The sequence below is a fragment of the Vombatus ursinus genome, unplaced genomic scaffold, assembly GCF_900497805.2.
Source record: "Vombatus ursinus unplaced genomic scaffold, bare-nosed wombat genome assembly UNPS02014770.1, whole genome shotgun sequence".
Taxonomy (NCBI): Eukaryota; Metazoa; Chordata; class Mammalia; order Diprotodontia; family Vombatidae; genus Vombatus; species Vombatus ursinus.
The window spans coordinates 25538013-25562456 of NW_020954548.1; the positions used below are offsets into that span (position 1 = coordinate 25538013).

Here is a 24444-nt window from a genome sequence, read left to right on the forward strand (position 1 = left end):
ATGCAAATAATGGGTAAAATGATACTTTGTCCTTTAAATATTTGAGAAGATGATTTTTCAGTAGAAACAATGCATTTTTAGCCTGGTGGCTCTTTTTTTTTCCTTTCTAAAAATGGTGAATTTTACATTGTCCTCCTACTTGCTCTTGAATATTGTAGGTTGGTGATATTGTGAGAAATCACAGGATGTTTATTCTGTGTTTTTCCATTTTCATCTTCGCTATTAACTGAGAGAGCAATGCACTGCCTTGAAGAGTTGGATTTTCTAGTCTTTTTCGATGCAAACGCAGATTTTGATTCTTGTTCTTTTTTCCATCTTTCTTTCCTATTACAGACTCTAACGTTGTGTTTTCTCCACTGAGTTTCTACTTTGGTCTCTCAGGCCTTGTGTTTTCATTCTTGTTTTCCCCAAAATTGTGGCTGATCCTTCCTCAGACAGTAGGCCTGAGGTTGCTTTTTCCTTATGCACGTATAGAAAACTGCTGCTCTAAAGAGTCTAATTTCTGAGATTGAGCTTCTGAATGATTGATTCTGAGTTTGAGCTTCAACCAAGTGTTCCAGCAGAAAAGGTGATGGGATAAGCCCTCTAGATCTTTTTAGTTCTGTCCCTCCCTATTTGGATCCTGATTTTTGCCAAACAAGAGATCACCCCAGTCTTTATTCTGTCCTTTATCAGTAATATCCTTTCAAGTTCTTTTGCTGCCTAGACTTCTCATCAAGCTTCAAAGTATTGAGCAAGGAACCTAAGTTCCACAAATTCAGTGTAACCAAAACCTTTCAACCAATCTGGATTACTTAGTTCACATGATAAATGCTTTGCACTTGGAGTAATCTTCTGAAAAAAATCTTTGATGGAACCCTGTCATGCCTTTGGGCAAACTGCCTAGAAAAGCAGCATAGTGCGGCAACCTGGGAAGACACATTTGGTTAAACTTGGGTTCCAGAGTAGCCCATGAAGTCAACAAGTAGGATGGAGTCACACTATACATATTGCTACCCTTACTGTGCTAAGTGGTGATCATCACCAGATCATTTGTCATATTAGTGCAACTAATTAGTTTGGGGACAGAAGTATTTCCCTTCACCACCATACTCAGAGAAGCAAAAAAGTGAGGGTATTCCTCTTCTTAATCATCTTTTTAATTGATGCTGACACACTGAAAAAATATTATGGTTTGCTGAATGAGAATCTTGCCCAGTCTTGCTGTCTGAACTAGTAATACTCTGCAACTGGGTCAGTGTGCTCTACTGGAACTTGCTTGCTTTCTAATAATCAAGCTATTTTTCCTTCTACCTGCCCTCAAGACATTCTGAAAAGCTTTTGTAATCACCAATTACTTATATTTTAAACTAGATAATGTCAAAAGTGCTTCTCTATTCTAAAGTTTTGCGAAAAATGAATAAGAAAAGGGTGGCAAAATTCTATTGTTGTAAATACCTGCATTTCTGGATAAGACATACTTTAAATCTGCCTATTAATGACAGAAGGTCTGTCTGATGAGTACTTTAACAATGACTTTTTTTAGTCTATGCAATTACATGAATATCCCCATAAACGTGCCTAGAATGAATACTTCTATCCTCTCTCAAGGTCTCTTTTGGATTCTGTGTCATACATTCACAATTTTCTCGTCTCCTCTTTCTAGGCAAAGATACATCTACTGTGCTATAAGACAAAAGGAGATTTTCCTTGTTTACTTACAAGAAAATGCATGGCCCAGGCCAATTGCTTGGCCACTTCAAGCTTCCATAATATGTTTATAGAATTTTTGTTCTTTTTCAGGTATGTATCTAACGATCCAAATTTCACAAATTCTTGAACTAGAATATCTAAAAAGCAAAAGCATACATGTGCACTTGAAAAAAAAATACCATTTAAACATTTACAGATCATACTATACATGAGTATTATACATAAAATTAAGACAAAATTAAGTAACATAAGGGAAAAAAAGAATAAACATGACCAATTTTTAAAATTTGTTTTATTTTACCACAGCTGTGCAAGAAAGCCTAAGTTATGACATATGCAATATGCTTATTTTATTATATAACAATTCCTAGTGTTATTTACTGAAAAACTGCTACATATTCACTTCCAGTTGAAAATTTTTCACAATAGTTTAGTCTCCCTTTAATAGGATGAGCAGCTGAAGACCCCCCAAAAATTATGTAAATATATCTTTCTACAAAATAGACTATAATTGCCATATTATAGACAAAAAGAAGTTCAAGTATTTCAGTTAATCATTTGTAGCTTCTATATAAAAATACATTGCCAGGAAATTAAAATATTAAGAGTAATTCCTTGTTCATTTATTCTTTCAGTCAAGCCATCAAATCTTTTGTCAGAACAAAACAAATTTTCTTTCAAAAAGAACCACAGGCTTGTCTTGAGAAGTGAAGTTCACCTAAGCAATTAGTTACCAAGGTCAAAGGTTCACAAGGCCATGGTTGTTTTTAAATCAACTTGCCATTAAACCTTATGGTTGCTACCTGGATCCAGGACTGGATTTCAAGTTTGAGTGTGATTGTAATATCTCTTGAATATGCCCCCTTCTCTCTTCTGATACGTCTATCACTCTGGTACAGGCCCTCATTTCCTCACACAGGCTATTGCAGTAGGCTTCTAGCTAGTCTGCCTGCCACAAATCTCTCCCCACTCTATTCCTTCCTTTATGCAGCTGCAGAAGTGATTTTCCTAAAGCAGATACCTGACCATGTCATCCCCTCCTCAACAAACTCCATTGGCCCCCTATCACCTCCAGGATCAAACACATAATTCTCAGTTTGGCATCTATAGCCCTTGATGGCCTAACTCCCACCCCTTCCACCTTTCCATTCTTCTTAAACCTTACACCACCCCTTCCACATACTCTCTGACCCAGTGACACTGTCCTTCTTGAGGTTCCTCTGAACAAGACACTGCTCTTGGCTCCAGGCATTTTCTCTGGATATCCCTCATGCTCAGAATGCTCTCCCTTCCTCATCTCTATCTCTTGGCTTTACTGGCTTCCTTCAAGTTCCAGATAAAATCTCTCCTCTAGGAAACCTTTTCCAATCCCTCTTAATTTTAGTGCCTTCCCCTCTATTGATTATTTCCTATTGATCCTGTATAAAGCTTGTTTATATTGTCTCCCCCATCAGACTGTGAGCTCCTCAAGGGCAGGAACTGTCTTTTGCCTATTTTGTATCCCCTGCACTTAGCACTGTGCCTGGCACACAGTAGGAATTTAATAAATGCTTTACTGATCGTCACAAGAGGCTCTAACTAAATAACTACACTGCCTACCATACATTACATCTGCTGGATGAAATTTTTTGGTTTCAGGACTCCTTTACATTTAAAAAAATTACTGAAGACCTCTTAAAGAGCTTTTGTTTATGTGGGTTATATCCATCTATATTTATGGTATTAGAAAATAAAATATCTCAGACCCCTGAAAAGGGTTCTGGAGACCTCTCTGGGAGCTTGAAAACTACCGTACTAGATTACAAACTCCTTGAGAGCTAGAATCCTATCTTATTTATATTTCTATATCAATTCAATGGTCTAACACAGTGAATTGCACACAGTAAATATTTAATAAAATGTTAAATATTTGTTAAATGCTGAAACAAAACATGAAAATGATAGCGTTTGTTTTACCTAAAGACCAAGTTTTAAAAAATGAAAGATGCTAATTCACATTATAGCTTTGAACACTGTATCATGAATGAAAAAATAGTTTTAAAAAGAATCTGAAGTAGACTTCTTATTTGTATTTATGTCATGCCAAACTTCAACATTTCAATGAAGCCATGATCTCTCACTGATATGTGCAACCTCCCCACCCCCTGCAATCTAGTGACACTGGCCTCCTTGCTGTTCCTCACACATGGGTCAATCTTCTCACTCCATGAATTTTACTCTCCCTCTTCATTTCCACCTCCAGGCTTTCCTGGCTTCCTTCAGGTCCCAGCTAAAATCCCACCTTTGGCAAGAAGCCTTTCCTAAATCCTCTTAATGTTGGTGACTTCTCTTAGAAGATTGGTAATCTTAGGAGATTATTTACAATTTATCCTATCTATATCTTGCTTGTACATAATTGTTTGCATGATGTTTCTCCCATTAGACAGCAATCTCTTAGAGAACAGGGACCATCTTTTGCTTTTATTTGTATCTCTAGCACTTGGCACAATGCCTGGCACCTAAGAGTAACTTAACAAATGCTTGTTGACTTGACTTGATAATAATCCATATACATCTTCTTACCCTGAGTAATTCTTACTCAAGTTCTCGCCCACAGAAAATTCACACGGATCCACCCAACATACAGGAGGCTTCTCTCTATCTTGATCTTTTTACATTTTGTTGGTACCAGTGTCACTTTTGGGCCATCCATTCACCATCATTTGCTACTAAATCTGCAGGTCCCTACAAGGGACCAACCCAGGTGGTGGCCTATGACAGGTGGTAACCTGTCATACTATGAGTGAAAAAAACTGATTCTGTTACATGTCTTTAAATGAGCCTGCATACTTGCACTCTGAAAATCAGTTAACACCTGCTTTTTTGCACTAATGAAAGGGAGTTAAGGTGCAATTAATATAGAAATATTGAATAATATATTTATATTTGACTTTTGCAGACTTGGTCTAGAATTCCTAATTATGTTTTATCCTAATACTGAAAGTATTTAGCATGTACTGAGCATATATTGTCAGCAAAGGAAGGAAAATTAAAAGCAAGGTGGATGAAACAGAAACAACCTCAGGTTTAAAAGTTGCACATAGTCCACATGCAGATAACAGAGAGCAGAGTACATGAAGCTCCATTTGTACTTTACTTTAGCTAGTCTAAGTATCAAGTAAAAAGATGGAACAATTAGGATGGACGCAAGTTACATAAAAATAGACATTACCATTTTTAAGAATGAAGATAATACTTGAACATACAAATAGTACTAATAAATGAAGAAATCACGAATTATACTTCCATAATATTCACTACTTTCCAAATCTCTATGAGAGTTTAATGCTATCACCAGTATAGGGCCCTGTCAATTAATTGAGAGAAGAAAAATGTAAAGCTACAGGCCCTATGCAACTGCTATCATATGTGACCTAGGTATCCTGAAAAATGTACTGAATAAAGGCTTTAAAAGCATGTAAAGAAACATTTTGCAGGTGGTAGGAACAACCATTTTCCATATCCACTGAAAAAATTAGCTTAAATTTTAATATTAAGGGCTCAGGCTACACATAAGACTTCCTGAATGGAAGGCTTATAAGACTGAAATGTATTATTAAGGATATTGTGGAATTCCTTTTCTGGGTCATGTGCTTTACAAATTGTATCATTTTAAGGTCTAGATGAGTAAGATGCCAAAATATCATATTTAATTAGTTTTGTTAAAATATAATCACTTTAATGTTTTTTCTACTCAACCCAAAGAACTGGTGATTGAACTGTTTTTTTTTTTTTGAAACTGAAATGACCAGATGCTAACATCTAAACAGCTGTAATCACAAGCAACAGTTGACATTTTGAACCCTATGGTTCAGGCATTTTTAATGCAATGCAAGAACAATTTTATTTAAATCTCTACAGAAACTTAGATTTTCCATTTGAAAGGCTGTGCTGAAAATTCCTATATCTGCTGGGTTTTGATAAATTACAATTTCTATGTATTTAGCTATGCTTCTGAAAAAGACCTTCCTGTATCAGCAGAATGGACCTCTCTAATGGGAAGAACATGAAATTAACACAAATGACCAAACATTTTACTTACTCTCTTCTCCACAGACACAGACTCCATAATTTAAAACCAGATGCTTGTAAGAAAGCTGGCTCATCATGCTTGCCGCTTCAAAAAAAGACTGGAAGGAATAAAAAAAATATATATTAAGAGAAGGAAGGTTACTAAGTAATAAGCATGTGCTGTAATGTCATATATAATTTGATGTCTACAGGATTTATAGGCCAGAGGTTCTGACTGGGGCTGGGGTGGGGGGCGCAGAGATCAATAGCTGTGACTCTACCAAGAGTAATAACAACAATCTACTGCTATTGTCAGAAGATCAAATAAGTCAATCAGTCAGCTGACAAGTATTTACTATGTGCCGGGCATTCTGAAGATACACAGAAAGGCAAAAAGAGTCCCTGCCTTCAAACAGCTCACATTCTAATGGAGGAGGCAACAGGTAAATAACAATATATTTTATATTTTACATACACACAGTATTGTGTATATATACATAGTATGATATATATACATGTATATGTGTGTGTATATATATATAATACTTTGCATATGTATATATTATGCACACACAAGACATTTACATAGCAGATGGAAGATAATCTCAGAAGGGAGATGCTAGCAACAAGAGGGACTAGGAAAAGTCTCCTGCAGAAGGTGGGATTTGACCTGAGTCTTAAGGAAGCCAGGATGATAAAGAGATGGAAGAGAAGAGGGAGAACATTCTAGGAATGGGGCCAGGAGATGGCAAGTTGTGTGGAAGCAGCCTAGAGTAGCTCGATTAGAGTCCCTAGGAGGGGGCCAAGTGTGCAAAGACTGAAAAGATATGAAGGGGTCAGGTCATGAAGGGCTTTAAAGGAAAACACAAAACTGTATATTTGATCCTGGAGAGAAAAGGGAGCCACTGGGGTTTAGTGAATGGGATGGGGGTGGGGGGGGTGGGAATGTGCATGGGGGGGGTGGGATGAGAAGAGGGAGTGACATAATCAAACCTACACTTAGGAAAATCACTTTGGTAGCTGAATGGAGGATGGCTTGAAAGCAGAAAGACTTGATTAAGGGAGAACAATTAATTCAAAGGCTGTTGGAGTAGTCCAGGTAAGAGGTGGTAAGGGCCTGAACTAGGGTGGTGGCTGTGTGACTGGAGAAAATAAGGCATATATTAGAGATTATGAGGAAGCAGAAATGGCAAGATTTGAAAACAGACCAGATATGTGGGGACAAGTGATAAGTCAAGGATAACACTAAGGTTTTGAGCTGGTAAAAGGATGGTGGTCACCTCAACAATAATATGAAAGTTCAAAAGAGGGGAGGGTTTGAGGAGCAAGATGAGCTCTGTTTTGAACATGTTGAGTTTTAGATGCCTAAAGGGCATCTAGTTCAATATGTCCTAGAGATGGTTAATTAGATCATGATAATCATCATTTCCAGGGAGATAACAATCAAATCTACGGGAGCTGATGAGATCACTGACAGAACATAGAGGGAAAAGAGAAGGTCCAGGACAGAGTTTGGAAGCACACATACAGTCAGTGGATGACATGGATGAAGATCTAAGAATCATTTGCATAAGGATGATAGTTGAACCCATGGGAGCTGATGAGATCACCAAACAAGATGGAATGGATCAAGAGTTCCTAACTTTTCTAAAATAATGGGTAAACCCCCGTGGCAATCAGGTGAACTTATAGAACTTGCTCAGAATTAGGTTTTTAAATACACAAAAAAATTTAATTTTATAATATTATAAAGGAATTATAAATAATGTTATAATTACTTATTAACTGTAAAGGAAACCAATTACATTGAAATAGTTATCAAAACATTAAAAGAAAGTTCATGGACCCCAAGTTAAGAACCCAGGAGAAGGAGGGAGAAGAAGGCCCAGGACAGAGTTTGGTTGATACCTATGGTTAGCAGGTAATTTATTAGGTTTTAGGTTTTGCCCCTTCTCCTGCTTTATGAATTAAGTTATGGATGAGCCTACCCTTAAAGAGAGGTTTTATTTTGGAGAAACTCCAAGGCTAGTCTGAGTTGTACAAATAGCAGCAAGGGAGGGAGGTGAGGATAGGAGGCCCCTATTAGTGGTAATAGTAAACAAGAAAGATTTATTCTAATACAACTGGTATGCCACTACTGGAAGTGACAACTTGGGTAGGGAAGGATGGTTGTACCTTACTGCTCCTGGACCTCTTGGGTTCCTGGCATTCTAATACTTGCCTGGCCTACCAGCTCTGGCCTATGGAGGTCATTTGAAGTGTCACAATACTCAGAAGAAAAGGCTAATATTAATTAGCTTGAAAAAACATTTCTTTTATGAAGTACATCCTTACTTTAATCTGATTATAAAAATGATGAGAAAAAGTTGTTGCTTCAGGGATTTTTTTTTTTATTAAAGAAGAGAGGTTTGTTTGATGGAAAAAAGGTCTCTTTGTGAGCATACTTTAATCATTACCCATTAAGAGGACCAATGATGAAGAATGCTACCCACCTCCGGGCAGTGAGGCAACAGATTAATCTACAGAATGAAACACATTTTTGGATATGGCTAATTTGGGAACTTGTTTTACTTGCCTGTTTATTTGGGCAGCTAGGTGGCATGGTGGGTGGATAGAGTGCCAGGCCTAGAGTTAGGAAGACTCATCTTCCTGAGTTCAAATCTGACCTCAGATACTTATTAGCTGTGTGACCTTGGGCAAATCACTTAACCCTGTCTGCCTCAGTTTCCTCATCTGTAAAATGAGCTGGAGAAGGAAATGGCAAACCACTCTAGTATCTTTGCCAAGAAAACCCTAAATGGGGTCAGAGTTGGACATGACTGAACAACATGTATATTCATTATAAGAGCTTTGATTTTCTTCTTTTGGGACGGAGGAGTGGGAGAAGAAAAAAAATGTTTGAAAACTTAAAAAAAATTTGTCAGGAAACAGCTGTAAATAAAACATCATAATTATTACATAGTTCCACAACAAGAACAAAGTCAAATGAGTTAAAAAAAAAGTAAAATTACCCTTTCTACCACATTAACTACTCAAATAGGATACAAACCTCTGAGTAATTTCTATGTGCTTTATCCAGAACTTTTAAAAGGACTTCTGTTTCATGGAGTTGGCCATAGTCTCCTATTTCTCTTCTTATACCTTTAAAAATCTTGGTAAAAGTGCCTTGCCCAAGGCTTTCATTCTTTTAAAAAAAAAGAGAGAGAAAGTTTAAATGTGGAAAGAAAAATGTTGGAAAGCAATAAAAAAGTAGGTCAAATACGAAAGCAAGATATCCATACTTGCCCGCTAACCTGGGATTTAGGGGTCTATCAAGTGATCCTTCCATTCCATTAAATAATAATGTAAGACTGAAAACAAGGGCAATAATAGCACACGTGATACTGACTAAAATACTTCAATATTCTATAATCCAGGAAATTTATAATGGTCTCAACAGTTCAATATAGTAATATACTAAATTATGCTAATATAATTAATTTAATATGCTGTTTCCAATTAATTTAATATAACATTTATTACAATTATACAAAAACATAACAAGTTCCCAAGGTATTGGTAGTTGCATTTTGAAAATAACTACGGAGGAATGTTCATTAGTTTCTTTTAAAGTTAACCAATTGCTTTTAATTTGTGTGTCCTTACATAAAGAGTGGCAGTGATGAGATCAACCCAGTCTAGTGTTTTTTTCCACTACCCTATGATGCCTAGTATACCAGAGTAGATTTTTTCATTGTAGAAGGGATTAAAAGGCTCCTTTTCAGGTCTGAAAGGGAATCTAATAACTTATACTTATTCATTTTTTAATGACTTCCTCGGTAAAACCTAAGTTTAATATCACAGTATATTATTAAAACTCCTAGCATATTTTCTCATTCCTAATCCAAGTTTAATATTATACTTGCTTCCATGTCTTTTCTATAATAGTAATAAAACAAATGATGAAGCAAGTTGAAAGAAGACATTTTTTCAAAGTGCTACATCCAAATTTTAAACATTTAAATGGAAAATTATCTGCATTGAATGACTTACATATATTAAATCTTCATTTCTGATTTTATGAAATACCATTTGGTTCACATTATTATGCCTCTGCAATGTTGGTGATGTGGAAACATCAGAAATACCATTACTCCTGAAGACTAAAAGATTCGATTTATCTAGAGAACACAGAGTCAAAAGGGAAAAGAACATGTATTTGTCAACAATGTAAATTAACTGGTAACCTAGCACAGTGCCTAATAAATAATCGAAGCAAATTATTGATAATTTTAAAGAACACAATACATATAGTCACTCAGAATGTTTACTGATCCCTGATTGATCTTCCTTTAAAATTTTATTATGTCTGAAGTTTATTCATTAAACTTGATCCTCAAATATTTGAACTGAAGATATATTCCCAGGGAAATGAATAAAGCATAATTAAATAATGAATCAAAATAGTTTCATCCAGAATATAAACAGATACCATTTTTTCAATGCAATCACTGCCTATTTCTCAAAACATTTACTTCAGCAAATAACAAGCTTTTTTAAATCCTTCAGAAAGAAAAAACTGGTAAATCTTGAATGTTTGCAATTATTCCTAAAGTTGGAACTGACTAGTGCATCTTTAGTGCTGGAAACATGTTAAGAATCAGGAGGTGGCAAGATCAGCTCTATAAGGGAGATGTGGAAAGGCTTCAAATTTTAATTCTCTGGTGCAATCCAATGTTGCTTTGGTAATATGGAAGTGAATGCTGTTCTATGGTAGAATAACTTCTATTTTTAGGGCACTTCCTTTTTTTTTTTTAAACGATATGGAACATTGTGAAATCTATAAAGTACAGTCAGTAACACTTATCACTGTATTGTTTTCCCTTAATGACAATGCTATACAATTTTTGATACCTAGTCATTATTATCTAGGGCAGCTAGGTGGTGCAGTGGAAAGAGTACAAGGCCTGAAGTGAAGATCCACCTTCATGATTCGAATCTAGCCTTAGACACTTACTAGCTGTATGACCCTGGGCAAGTCCACTTAATCCTGTTTGTCCCAGTTTCCTCATTTGTAAAATGAGCTGGAGAAGGAAATGGCAAACCACTCCAGTATCTTTGCCAAGAAAACACCAAAGGCAGTCATGAAGAGTCAGACATGACTGAAAAATGACTGAACACACAGAACACACATTATTACCTTCCCAGCAGTGGCTAGGAAGTGGCTTCATTTCCTGTGGGAGCATTTATTTAATTCTACTGTTTACCTTGCTTTTGCTTTGGGAGACATAATAATGTACCTACATTTCAGAAACAGTTCACATGATCTGAACACACAGTTTGATGATTAATGGTTTCATTATTCCCAAATTGTACACACTTTCCATAACAAGTTTCACTTGGTTTGACCCTTTCTGACAGTAAAAACTAGATGACACTTCACTGTTCAACTGCAGTGGAATCTGAAAGAGGAGCCACCATTTTGAAAATTGTCAGTGACAATAAATCCATCTTAATTACTGACTTCCTTTCCCTCCTCTCAATCTCTCTCCTCCACGAGGCTCACTGATCTTTATTACATTTATCTTCATTTCCTTGATTAATGGAGTTTTTATGCATTTTTGTTTTGGGCAGACATATTACTTCACATTTTTCTCATTTTAGAGCTACAGAAAGTGAGGCACTAAAAAATTAAATACAAATATCTTTACTTTCACTTACGCACAAGTGTCTAACAGTACTTCTCACCAGCTCAGTATATACATATCTGACATATTACAACTTGTGCTTTACAATGAAATACAGTATACCAAGAACACCACCATTCTAGAAGCTCACTATATTAGGGACAAATAAAAAGTATAAAAAAAATCTGGCCTTGTTCCAAAGTGAGGATGGTTGCCCATTAATAGGAGAACAAGTCAATCTGTAACTCTTTTGATACTTTTTTTTGAAATATGTGTACGATATCCATGTAACAGCAAACGAAAAATGACTAGAAAGTCTCCTTACCTTTGGGCTTTGGGGGGCAACACTTGGTAAACTGGAAAATTATGCTATCTGATCGGACAGTTTCCATTTGATAGCAATTCAAAAGGTCTTTAAGGTTAGTGAAATTCTTCTTAGTTCCACTGAGGTTGAACTCCCCATTCTCATTTTTTGTAATCAAACAGTGCTTATAATCAGTGACATTTTCCCGCTGTATGAGTTTAATCATAAAGATAGAAAAAAAACCCATCACAATACTGTCTCAATGATTAAATTGGCAAGAGGGATTTTATGAAAAAACAAAAAAAAACAAAAACCAAAAAACAAACCCAAACCCCAAAATTCCCCAAAAACAAAACAAGCCACAAGAGCCTATTTGGAAATTTAAACTCTGATATCTAAAGCACTGCCATTATGTAAGTGGCCTTCTTGTCAAAAGGAACCCTCTAATTATATCATAGTAGTGCCTTAGAAATGAGTCCCAACAATAAATAACACAATGATAATCATTTTTAAAAACTGAAGCCTCCCATTAAATAAAATAGCTATGACAAATATCAAAGAGTTCACAGGTTCTTTTCCAACTTTTCTGTTTCCACTTTCTTTACTCGTTCCCTAATAAGCAGTTTAAGAGAATAAAATGGGGCAAATTCTGTCTCAGCTTGCTACTTTCTGTACATACTCTCTCAGTGAGCAAATCAAACTTTCATAGCTATCATCCCTATGTAATAATAGCTAAATAGTGCTTTAAGATTTGCAAAGCACTTCACATGTCATCTCAGCAGGGCAACATAGTGTAACATTTTATTGCATCTTACCTTGTAATATTATTTCATTCATGTGCTTAATCCTTGATTTCCCTAAAATATTTTAAGTTTCTTGAGGTTTAGAGACTATATCATAATTCTTTTGTAACCTTCAAAGCAGCTAGGCACTGTGCTAGGTATGTAGAAGAAGCATTCCATAAATACTTGCTGGATTTGATAGAACTGAAACATAAGTGTGATTATTTTGGTAAATGTCACTAATGCGCTAAGAAAAAAAATTAAGACCTACTCATTATTCCATATGTATCAATTTGTTGCTCGAGAAATGCTCACATGCTCTTGGATTACCCATCTCAGAATACTCAAGGAAGTAGCATAATTTCGACCAAATTTTAAACCCAAATGCTAAAATGAAAATGGTCAGATTTGTAAAGAAAACTTCTCATTTCAATTAGGAATCAAAGATGTTTTTAAAATAAGAATAGTTATAATCATAAAAAGCTAATTTTATTCTATTATTATATGAACTACATCTAAGCTACTGTAAATATTGGCCCTAAATAATAGCATAGTTGACAGATAAAAAGATAGTATAGTGGATGGAGTGCGAGTCTCATAGTGAAAAAGACCTGAGTTCAAATACCACCTCTGACACACACTGTCTGTGTGACCCTGAGCAAGACACGGAACTCTCTCAGGAACCCACAAGCAACTTACAAAGACTAAAATTGCAGAGAAGATGCCTATGTGCACTGGCAGAGGAAGTACCACACCAGAAGCTGTGAAATCACAGGGCCAATTTTTTAAAAAAGTTGACAAATCACTTTTACATCTCACTTAAACCATACAATATGAGGTAAGCTAGAAAAGTATTATTATTCTTGTTTTATGAATGAGAAAACAGAAATGTAAAGTGACTTACCTAAAGCTACATAGCTAAAACGTGGCTAGGGAGGACTATGACCCAGTTCCCATTCCAGTCCTTGATTCTTAATTTGCTATTTCTTTTAAACAGTGAATGCTAGAAATCTGCTTTCAGAATTTATGGAACTACCTGTTATGCAATATCTCCTTATTAGGTACTTCCGTACTAAATCCTTCCTTAGACAGGGTCCAACACCAATCTATTTTACATCAAAATCTTCACTGTATTGAAGTTTTAGCACAGTTTTATGCTTTCAAAGAGGAAGATTGTAATTCACCTGAGCATCAAGTTTAAAGGCTCAAAACTATTCCTTAAAAAGAGATTACATCGTTTAAAGACTATGAGAGGCAAGGTTGTGTGGTGGAAAGAAGAAGAGGTTTAAAGACAGGGCAGACCTAGGTTCAAGCACATCTCACACACTTAAAGTTGAACGATGGCTTAATTTCTGTGAGCTTCAGTTTCTGCATCTGTAAAATGGGGATAATAATATCTGCAGTATTCAATTCATAAGGGTCAAATGAGATCAAGGTCTATAAAGGGCACTTTTCAAACCTTAAAACTCTATGGAAATGTTAGCTATTATTATAGTGCTTTTATTTCCTTATGATTTCTTATTTTTCTTTATACCTTTATACATTTTAATAATGAATTAAATTGTTTATAAGCTATTTTGTTCTTCTTTGTTTGGTAAAGTTCTCCAAGTAAAATTAAATCTTAAAGCACTCGAGGGCAGAACTGGATTGGGCAAAATACTGTTTGACTGGTGAGACGATGAAAATGGACAAATTGCAAGGTGAGATGATAAAAGAAATTTATTGTAGTTTATTTCTATAATTTTTTTCATTAATTATCCAAATAATGTGATGACTCATTATGGCATACCAATAAAATCTATGCCAGAAGATGGTAAATTATGGAGTATCCTATTAATCTGGAAAAGTTTTGAATATGGGGCCAACAATGGATGGACTATATATAGTTGTCCAAGGAATGGCCTAGCCAAGACTGGAGAGGTTCATCAACAGAGGGCTGACCACTAGATGATGAATTTTTTCAGTGCTATCAAATAACAAAGACTACTAACTAAAGCACCAAATGAGTTGAGGGTTACAATAGGGGAGTAAGTACTCACATGGACAAAATCACAGATCTTTTAGGTGTTTAAAGTAAGACATAAAAGGAATCTTGGAAGAATAAAAGTTCCATTTCCTGCAGACTAAAAGTGGGAGTTCAAACAATAATATGCAAGCTATTATACCCAAAGGATGGTTGCAATTTTGACTATAGACTAAGGAATAAAGTTAAATGTGCAAAAATATTTGGAATAGATAAGCTCTTTCTTGTTCTGATAAGAAGGATACTATATATAGTTCATCAACACAGTCTACTCACCTCAACAACAAAAGTGAGGAAATATGTATTAAAGTCCTTAGGGCTACATCGAAGAACGTAGAGGCCAGTCTGATTACCTGCTTTCTTCAGTTTACTTATGGCAAAATCCATCCTGAAGATAAAGAAGAAGTTATGTATTTACCAGGAAAACAATAATACGAGCATAATTAACTCTACCGACAATGATCACCACCACCACTACTACTACTATATATGTGTATTGTATAAATATATACATTATATATATTCACATTTCAAAACCAGATTTTTCCTGTTACATTTATATGCACAATAAAAGCTTCAAATAGAGGAATCACTATGGATAGTAGGACCAAAATATTTATCATGAAAATATTAAAAATAAAACTGAAGGGTCTCCAAAAAATTGAGGCTCTTTATTCTTTACGGTTGTGGGTAATTTTTCTAAGGGAAAAAGCTATTAACTATTCATACTGAATTCAAACCAATCTTGGGGATGCTCCTATTGCTTTGGAAACACACAAGAAGACATTGGTGACTTTTGTGGTGGAAAAAGTCTACCAGAAACAAACAAATGACTCTATTTTCTTGAAGTCTTCTGGTCATAATTCTATATTTAAAATAATCATTTTCTTTCACAATACCACATATATTTTTGATTACCTCCCAAATCAAGATGGCATAAAATTTTTTGTGCAACTGATTCTAAGGCATGTACTAATATAATAATATACATGACACATAACTGTAGTAATTCAAATAGTATCAAAGTCTTAAGAAAGACCATATTCATATTGTCATTGACAATTTGAAGCAAGTTAAAACAAAAAAAAATTTGTTTTGAAAATTTACTTACAGATGACACATAGGTTGAGTATCTTTAAGGATATTTAGACAGTTAACAAATTTTATAAGCATATTGATTGGGGTTAATATGTCATTATTTATGTTGTACAAAGTATCCTGGTGGGCCTTCTCCCTCCCCCATTTTAAAAGTGTGCATTACTTACGAAATTGGGCCATGACAGTTGCTTTGGATATTTTCAAGGACTGTTGGGGGCGCTACTTCTTTACAGAGGTAATGATGTGCATCTGCAGTTAATCTATAGTATCCATCAATTAATGATACAAAAGATAGAGCTTCTCTCAATGAGTGAAATTCAATTTCCTGAAGGCAATGAGGTATAAAAGAAAATGAATATCTACCAATACTGTTTAAGAACCACCTAATAAATGCCAACAGTGTACTAGATATTTTACACAAAGACAATATGTCCTAAAAATGATACAAGTTTCTTAAGTTGTGCACATTTAGATTTATTATAGCATCAAATGTTAATAGCAGGCAAAGATACCTCAAAAAGTTACCTGCTTCTTAATACATAGTGGTACTTATATTCCATTATGTTATATGTAACTTTCCAGAAACATATTTCAAAGAAGATGCTAAAGTTTTACTATGATAACTAACTATAGTTCTTTTTTTCCTTTCATTATGTCAGTTCCTACAAGGTGGCTCCCCCATATGGCTTAGAAAGACAACATTAAAAGGTTTTCTTTAACACAAACAATGGGAAGCTTCACTGAATATGACTTTCTCATATTACAAACACTTTTACCTTCTCTCCATACTTTCAATTCTTTGGCTTTATGCATTCCTTGTAGACAAAGCACATTATTCCACACATCTCTAATATACTTATCAGGTATTATTTCCTCTTTTATAATTAATAATTTGTATATATTTTATTTCCCCCCTACTCAAAGTAAATTCCATGAAAGTAAGGATTTTATTTTACCTAAATTCTGTTTTTCTCCTATAACCTAGCACAAAGTAGGTATTTGATAAATATTCATTAAAGTTAAGAAACTAAAACATTTTGGAATATAATTATGTACTTGCAATTATGATCCTTTTCTAACACATACTAGCTGGATGACTTTGAGCAAGTGGCTTGATCTCTTAATGCCACTAGGAAATTCTCTAAAGCTAAGGTACAAAGAAGTATCAATCTTCATTGGTAAGCTTCATAAGTTCCTGACAGAGAGCTCACTAGGCCAATGAAATAATTGGGGCAGATAAATGAAAATTAAAAAAAAGTGTGTGTGTGTGTGTGTATGTAAAATTGACAGCCATGAAGGATCACATTTCAGTTATAAAGAATGATAGGGAAGAGATTTTATTATTTATGTTAAAAGTAAAAAAAAAATCACACAAAATGTTATAAATAGAAATCACTGAAAACAAATATTGCAAAACTGATAGTGGTAAATTACTTATGTGATTAAATCAATAAATATGCTGAGGGCAGCTGGTGCCACAGTGGACAGAATTATCAGGCCTGGAGTCAGGGTTGTTATGAGGATCAAAAGTGATAAAAATGGCAAAGCGCTTAGTACAGTGTCTGGGCACATAGTAAGTGCTATATATATATATATATATACACACACATAAATATATATCTATGTATATATATTTATGTATGTGTGTTTATGTATACACACACAAATATATAAATGTTAGCTTTTATTATTAAAAGAATCATAAAGATTGTTCAATCTCTAAATTTTTAAATAGAAATAACCATAGAAAAGCAAAGAATCTCACAGCTCACAAATACTTGGGAAGTCTTGTAATTTTTCATTTTGAAATTCCCAGATGAAAAATGCTCCTTAAGTGCAACAGTAAATACTCTTAGCTGCCAGAAGGCCTTTGCTACTGTCTGTTTTAAAAGAAAAATGTTTCTACTTCATTTCTCATTACTCCCCAATGCATTTCACTTGCTCTGGTCGAGCTAATCTGCTTACTATCACTTGTTCCTGATTTGCTTAATTTATTTACATAAAGTTCTCTCCCAGAAGGTCTTCCCCTTTCCTCCCCTCAAGCCATGTCCCCTGTCTCCTTTAAAAACTATCGATGTAAAAAAAATTAACCCCACCAGGCTCTGACCACTCCTCTTCTCTCTACTCTTTAGGCACTTACTCATGTACATTATCATCAGAATTTAATTTTATGCTTCTAATTTTGCTATTTCTTTTGTAGCTCTGTTATCACTTAATCTACAGGGCTCTAATCTACCGATTCTATGAAATTATTGTTTTATAAGTGCATGAATGAGCAGGAAAAAAAAAATTGAGACATAAATGACCAAATCCCAAAGGTTTTTTTTTTTAAACAGATTGCACATAATAGTATTTCTGACTCATATCTACCTATTACACTGGGGAAATCCCCTCAAGTTTCTAGTTTTTGTGAGAAGTAGTAACTACATAGGTTCCTGACCATTTCAGGCTATCATGATAGTCACATTAACCATAAAAAGCCGAGTAGAAGAGCACTAATTACGGATAATGTACCAGAGAAGAAAAAGCACGTTGTGATTTCAGTTAAAACTTTAATATTTGAGTGGTGTGTGTGTGTGTGTGTGTGTGTGTGTGTGTGTGTGTGTGTGTGTGTAGACAGAGAGCAAAATATTAGGTATTTTCAAGATACAAAACAAAATGAAGGGCCAATTATTGCCCTCAAGAAGATTACAATTTAGTTGGAGAGACAAAACATGTTTTTTTTTAAGTGATGTCGGCACAAGAGCTCCTACTTCTAAAGTGTTGTCTCTGCCATGTTCTCTAATGAGAATGGAGAAGTCCTAGTTTGAATGTAATTATGCTACTATGTCATAAAAGTAAAAACCATTTTCAAACTTTGTCATCATAGCTGTATTTATGAAATTGAAAACATATATTTTCATGTCAGTGCTTGATAGCAGATGCTAAATAAATGCTTGTTGATTGATTGATTTTATCACATTTGACTCCAAGAAAACTAATAAGTGTAATTTGTAAAGAGAAGCAGAAATTTCTGAGTCTTTAGGCAACTTATATTTTAAAAGTATAACTTCTTTTTAGTCCAGTCATTTATGCATGGCATCATCATCATGAGAATTTCCTAAATGTCTAAGAATACTTTTATATAAAGAAGTCTAAGCCAATAATAACTTGAAAGATAGTCATTGAACAGATTAAATAATCTAATTCACATATACACACATATGTCATAAGAGGCTCTTGAAGGAGTTCTAAGAAGATCTTCATATACTGACTGATCCATTTTCTACCCTGAGTTTTAGTCCCATATCACCAATTACCTATTAGACACTTTGAACTGGATATCCCAGAGACATCTTAAACTCAACATGTCTAAAACTGAACTCATCATCTTTCCACCTAAATCCTTACCTCTTCTAAACTTCCCCTTTTCTGAGGAAAACACTATCATCCTTCCAGTGCCTCAGGTTTGTAATCTTGGCATGATTCTCAATTTTCTCTCTCATCCTACGTAGCCAACTAGTTGCTAAATCTTGCTTTCTACCTTTACAACATCTCCTTCATCGTAACCTTTTTCTTCACTCACTCAGGGTCACATTTTAGTTTAAGCGCTCATCACCTCTTACTTAGATTATCATAATAGCCTCCTAATTGGTCTCCATGCTTCAAGTATCTCCAGTCCTCTCTAGTTCACTTTATATTCTGGTGCCCAAATGATTTTCCTTAAGTACAGGTCTATGAGATTCCCTTATTTAACCAGCTGCAGAGGCTTCCTATTTCCTGTAGAATAAAATATAAATTCCTCTGTTTGGCTTTTAAATCCCTACATAACGTGGCCCCAAACCAGTTTCATTAGACATTATGCGTCCTCCCCACTCAGTAATCCAGCCAAACTGATCTTTCTGTTTCTCACTTAGAGTACTGTATCTCCCATCTCAGTGTCTTTGCACTAGTGGTCTTCCAGACCTGCAATGTAATTCTTCCTTACCTCCACGTCCCTGAGTTCTCTCTTACTCTAAGATGTAGCTTAGTAACCATCTCCTGCAGGAAACCTTTTTTGATTCCCTGCAACAACTAGTGCCCTAGCTCTCACACCACCTATCGAACTACTTTCAGAGTGTGTCTGTATGTATTCATTAATTTTATATAATTATGCTGTATATATTTTTATATGTACTTCTTGTCTCCCTCATTAGAATGCAATCTCAGTGCAAGTAGGGATTATTTCACTCTTTGTACTTGTATCCCTGGGGCCTAGCACAGTGCTTGGCATATAAGAGGTACTTAATACTTCTTTTCAGTGATTCCATAAATCCTTTAGTGATCTATATTGTGATTTTTTAAAAATGATTTAGTTATCTAAAATCTTACAGATATTTCCAATAGCAAGATACTTCTCACTTCTTTTTCAAAGAAAGGCATTATTTCTTCCAGGTACATGGGCTGGAAGGAACTTTTTATAAAATTTTATGCAGGGGACTGGAATTTCAAGTTAATGCCACTGGCTTCAACCAAGTAAAAGAAAAAAGAATTCTATGAGCTCCAGGTAAAGATAACCTTCAACTTTCCTTCCTCAAGATACTGTAGTATGGTAGAAGTTGAGAATTATTCTGCATACAATTCTTGGCTGAATGAAAGACAATAAAGCTTGGCTTGGATTGAAAGCTAAAGAAATAAAGGACCTCTTCGAAATAGAAAAATAATGAACAGAATTGTTTTGTGTTTTAACCATATACTTTGGATCTTGTTTTAAATATTACCATTGCACAAATTATTACAAGATATTCACACCACCAAATCTCTCCCTCTCCCTCTCTCTCTCTCTCTCACACACACAGACACACACACACACACAAACACACACTTGTAAACTTCCCTTTATATGTTGTCTTCTTTCGTTAGAATGTAAACTCCTTGAGGGCACAGGTTATCTGGCTTGCTTGTAATTGCTTGTATTTCCAGTGCTTAACACAGTGTATGAGCCTAAAGCAAGAGCTTAATAAACGCTTGATCTCTCAATCTACCCATATGAACCCACTATCTTCATTTTGTTAAACACGGCAAAAGAATCGAATGCCAAAACAAAAATAATTTAATCAGCAAACAAGCAATTAAGCTTTTACAAGCAAGGCATTGTGTTAAGCACTGAGGATTTAAAGGCAAAATACAGTCCCTGTTTTTTTCTAATAATACTTATTTTTCCCTAATTACATGTAAAAACAATTTAATATTTTTTAAAGTTTTGAGTTCCAAATTCTATTCCTTCCTCTCTCCCCTCCCTTCTCCCTGAGACAGTAAGCAATCTGATATAAATTATACATGTGCAATCATGTAAAACACTCCTATTTTTTTCCTAACATGATATGTAAATATTATGTCAAGGAGACGAATTCTTACACAAATATATGGATGCGCATTTTCTCAGTTAACTGCACATTAATATCAAGGACATGGCTATTCCTGAAACATTTTTGACAGCGGAAAATCTATCTCATCTTTTCATGGTAGACTTGCCTTTCATAAAAGTAGATGACAAAGTTGGATGATTCCATTTTGGAATGAAAAATCATTTCATAGAAAGCACACCATAAATGAAAGGACAGTCATATCAGAGAAGCCAAATAATGGTTCAAGTTCCACATATTTACATCAGGCAAAAATCTCAAATATTTCAGAGTTCATTATCTAAAGCTTGGAAAACAATGACACTAATGTAAAAAAAAAACAAATCAACAGTGTCTTTCTTATTTTGACACTCAGGCTTTCTTCTATCTTCAGGAAGTATTAGAGTTTTTTCATTACAGAGTGTGACACTTTGTTTCTAAGTCATATTGGAAGCACTATATTTCATCACTTATTAGCATTTTCCTCTAAAACATTTTATTTTGTCCAGCTTTCCTTGAAAGAGCAGCACGTGTCACCTTTTTGATTTCTTGTTCATTACCCAAAATGTTCATCACACAAAATGTGTGGTACAATCCCTACAGAAACTTTCCTCTCATGCAAATTTTCTTTCAGAATGAGTACATTTTCCTTTGTCTAAATTTAAGTGGTTAGCCACTATTCTTAAAATCAGTCACACACATGAACAAACAAAATTTCTGACCTCAATATTTTAGCCAGTCACAACTACTTCATGCTCATCATGATGTACAACTTTCCTTTCTACCCTATACTTAAGTTTTTTTTTATCATGTCAAGCATCTCACCTGCAGATTTACTTAATATAAAATTGGTCAACTTTTTTTCTAAATGGGAGCTACTTATTTTTATACCCATATGCTTCTATTCACTGGAGCTGCTATTAGCATAATATTGACTATCCACATTTAAAAGTAACACTGCTTTAAATTGAAACATGTTGTAACAGTTCCTTCATTTCTTTTTTGGATAAGAAGTATATCATCAGGCTTTCCATTATACCTTTCAAAGGACAAAAGGAGTAAAAAAATTATATTGTTTACCAAATTTGGAGAAAATAGTCAAAATGAAATGAATTTTTTCAAAGTAGCCTTGTAAACTCAGGGAACAGAAAATAGCAAATACCTACAATAAGTTCAATTGTGCTCAGAGGAAGAGAAGAACTAAAAAAATAATTCTCAATAACAACAAAGAAAGGGAGCTTTAAAACCACTTGTTTGCTGCCAAATTAGCTACACACATTCATCTCAATCTAGACTTTCTAAATTTAGAAAGAGATTGGGCAGAATGTATGCTCTTCAAAAAGAAAACATTTATTTAAGAGGAATCAATTAAATCTTATGAAATACTTATTTTTTTTTAAGCTGTAGCTATTTCGCTCAGGAAGGAAGAGTTGCTTTAATTGTATGACTACACTCCTCTGCCATCTGGGCATGACCTATCACTGATTTCACAGGAAAGTGTTAGAAAAAGGAAACCTGAAATTCTACAGATCAGTAATGAGGGAGAAAACATCACCCACTACACCACATGATTAAATCATCTGGTTATGTTTTGTTGTCTTTCTAAATGGTTCAGGAAATCAATGGTGGCTATGCAGTTATACTCACAAAATATTCCCAACTTTCACATGCACATGAAATTTGTTTACAACTACAAATTATATGCAATTTATTTCATAGAATCACAGAATTTTAAGTAAAAAATCTTTATTTTCCTTCAAGATTCAGTTCAGATGCCACATCCTCATGAAGCCTACCCTTATACTCCTTAATACTTAATTGAGAGAAAGGAAAATACAGAGAAGAATGAGACACAATCTCTCTCCACAAAGAGCTTATAATAGAAAAAGACACTGAAGTATATGAATATAGCTGGCATAGTATCTGCAAAATTTTAGGACAAAAGGTAAGACTTGGGGGCAGGAGGAGGAGGAGGCCTGGTTCATCTTGTACTATGGGAATATTTGGGTACATGTTGTATTCCCACAGTACAATAAGAGTTCTGTGATGGCATGGATTACTTTCTTTTGTCTTTGTCTCTCCATTGCATTGTATGTACATAGTAAATCCTTTATAAGTAGCTGCTGAATTTAGTTGAACTGTAATGTGTTTTAGAAAGACCATCATGCTAAATCCCTTAATTTTTGAGATAAGGAAATTCAGAGATATTTGTCATCATTATTAAAAATTGGCATTTACATAGTACTTTCAAGTTTGCAAAGGGCTTTCTATGTGTTTGAAAGCCAGCCCTGCCACCCATAGCGCATACAAGCTTAAGCAAGTCCTCTCAACTCACTGAGCCTCAGTTTCTCAACTCAAAAATGACTTTCCCAAAAGCAGAAAATTGGGGAAGAATTTTTACAACCAATGTCTCTGATAAAGGCCTCATTTCTAAAATATATAGAGAATTGAGTTAAATTTATAAGAATACAAGTCATTCCCCAACTGATAAATGGTCAAAGGATATGAACAGGCAGTTCTCAGATGAAGAAATTAAAGCTATCTATAGTCACATGAAATGTTCTAAATCACTATTGATTAGAGAAATGCAAATGAAAACAACTCTGAGGTACCACATCACACCTATCAGATTGGCCAAGATGACAAAACAGGAAAATGATAAATATTGGAGAAGATGTGGGAAAATTGGAACACTAATTAATGCGTTGTTGGTGGAGTTGTGAAGTGATCCAACCATTCTGGAGAGTAACTTGTAACTATGCCCAAGGGGCTATACAACTGTGCATACCCTCTAACCCAGCAATACCACTTCTAGGTCTGTATCCCAAAGAGACCATAAAAATGGGGAAATGACCCACATGTACAAAAATATTGATAGCAGCTCTTTTTTGTGGTGGCCAAGAAGTGGAAATTGAAGGGATGCTCATCAGTTGGGGAATGGGAACAAGCTGTGGTATATGAATGTAATGGAATACTATTGGCTATAAGAAATGATGAGCAGGCAGACTTCAGAAAAACCTAGAAAGACTTACATGAACTGATGCTGAGTGAGGTGAGTAGAACCAGAACACTGTTCACAGTAACAGCCACATTGTGTGATGACTAACTTTGATATACTTATCTCTTCTTAGCAATGCAAAAGTCTCATGATGGAAAATATTGTCCACAACCAGAAAAAGAATTATAGAGTCTGAATGCAGATCAAAGCATATTATATGCTTTCTCTCTCTTTATTTTCTTTGTTTCTTCTTTCTCGTGTTTTCTCCCATTGGTTCTAATTCCTCTTTACAACATGACTAACATGAAAATAGGTTTAATTTAAATGTATATGTTGAGCTTATATCAATTTACACGCAGTCGTGGGGTGAGGGGAGGGGAGAGATGGGGAGAAAATCTGGAACTCAAAATCTTATGGAAGTGAAGGCTGAAAACTAAAAATAAATAAATTTACTAAAAAAAAAATAAA

The 24444-nt window shown here is 34.8% G+C and overlaps 1 protein-coding gene across 2 annotated transcripts in view; it reads right to left on the reverse strand.

Annotated features, from left to right (window-relative positions):
* The window catches only part of JAK2 (Janus kinase 2), a 129685-nt gene that overhangs the window by 20505 nt on the left and 84736 nt on the right, over positions 1-24444 (reverse strand). For both annotated transcript variants that reach the window (XM_027862678.1, XM_027862676.1), the window contains exons 9-15: positions 15783-15940; positions 14794-14905; positions 11734-11920; positions 9775-9902; positions 8792-8926; positions 5774-5861; positions 1702-1829 (exon numbers count right to left, since the gene is read on the reverse strand). In XM_027862678.1, the coding sequence (XP_027718479.1) occupies positions 1702-1829; positions 5774-5861; positions 8792-8926; positions 9775-9902; positions 11734-11920; positions 14794-14905; positions 15783-15940 (936 nt within the window). The remainder of the gene's footprint in view (positions 1-1701; positions 1830-5773; positions 5862-8791; positions 8927-9774; positions 9903-11733; positions 11921-14793; positions 14906-15782; positions 15941-24444) is intronic.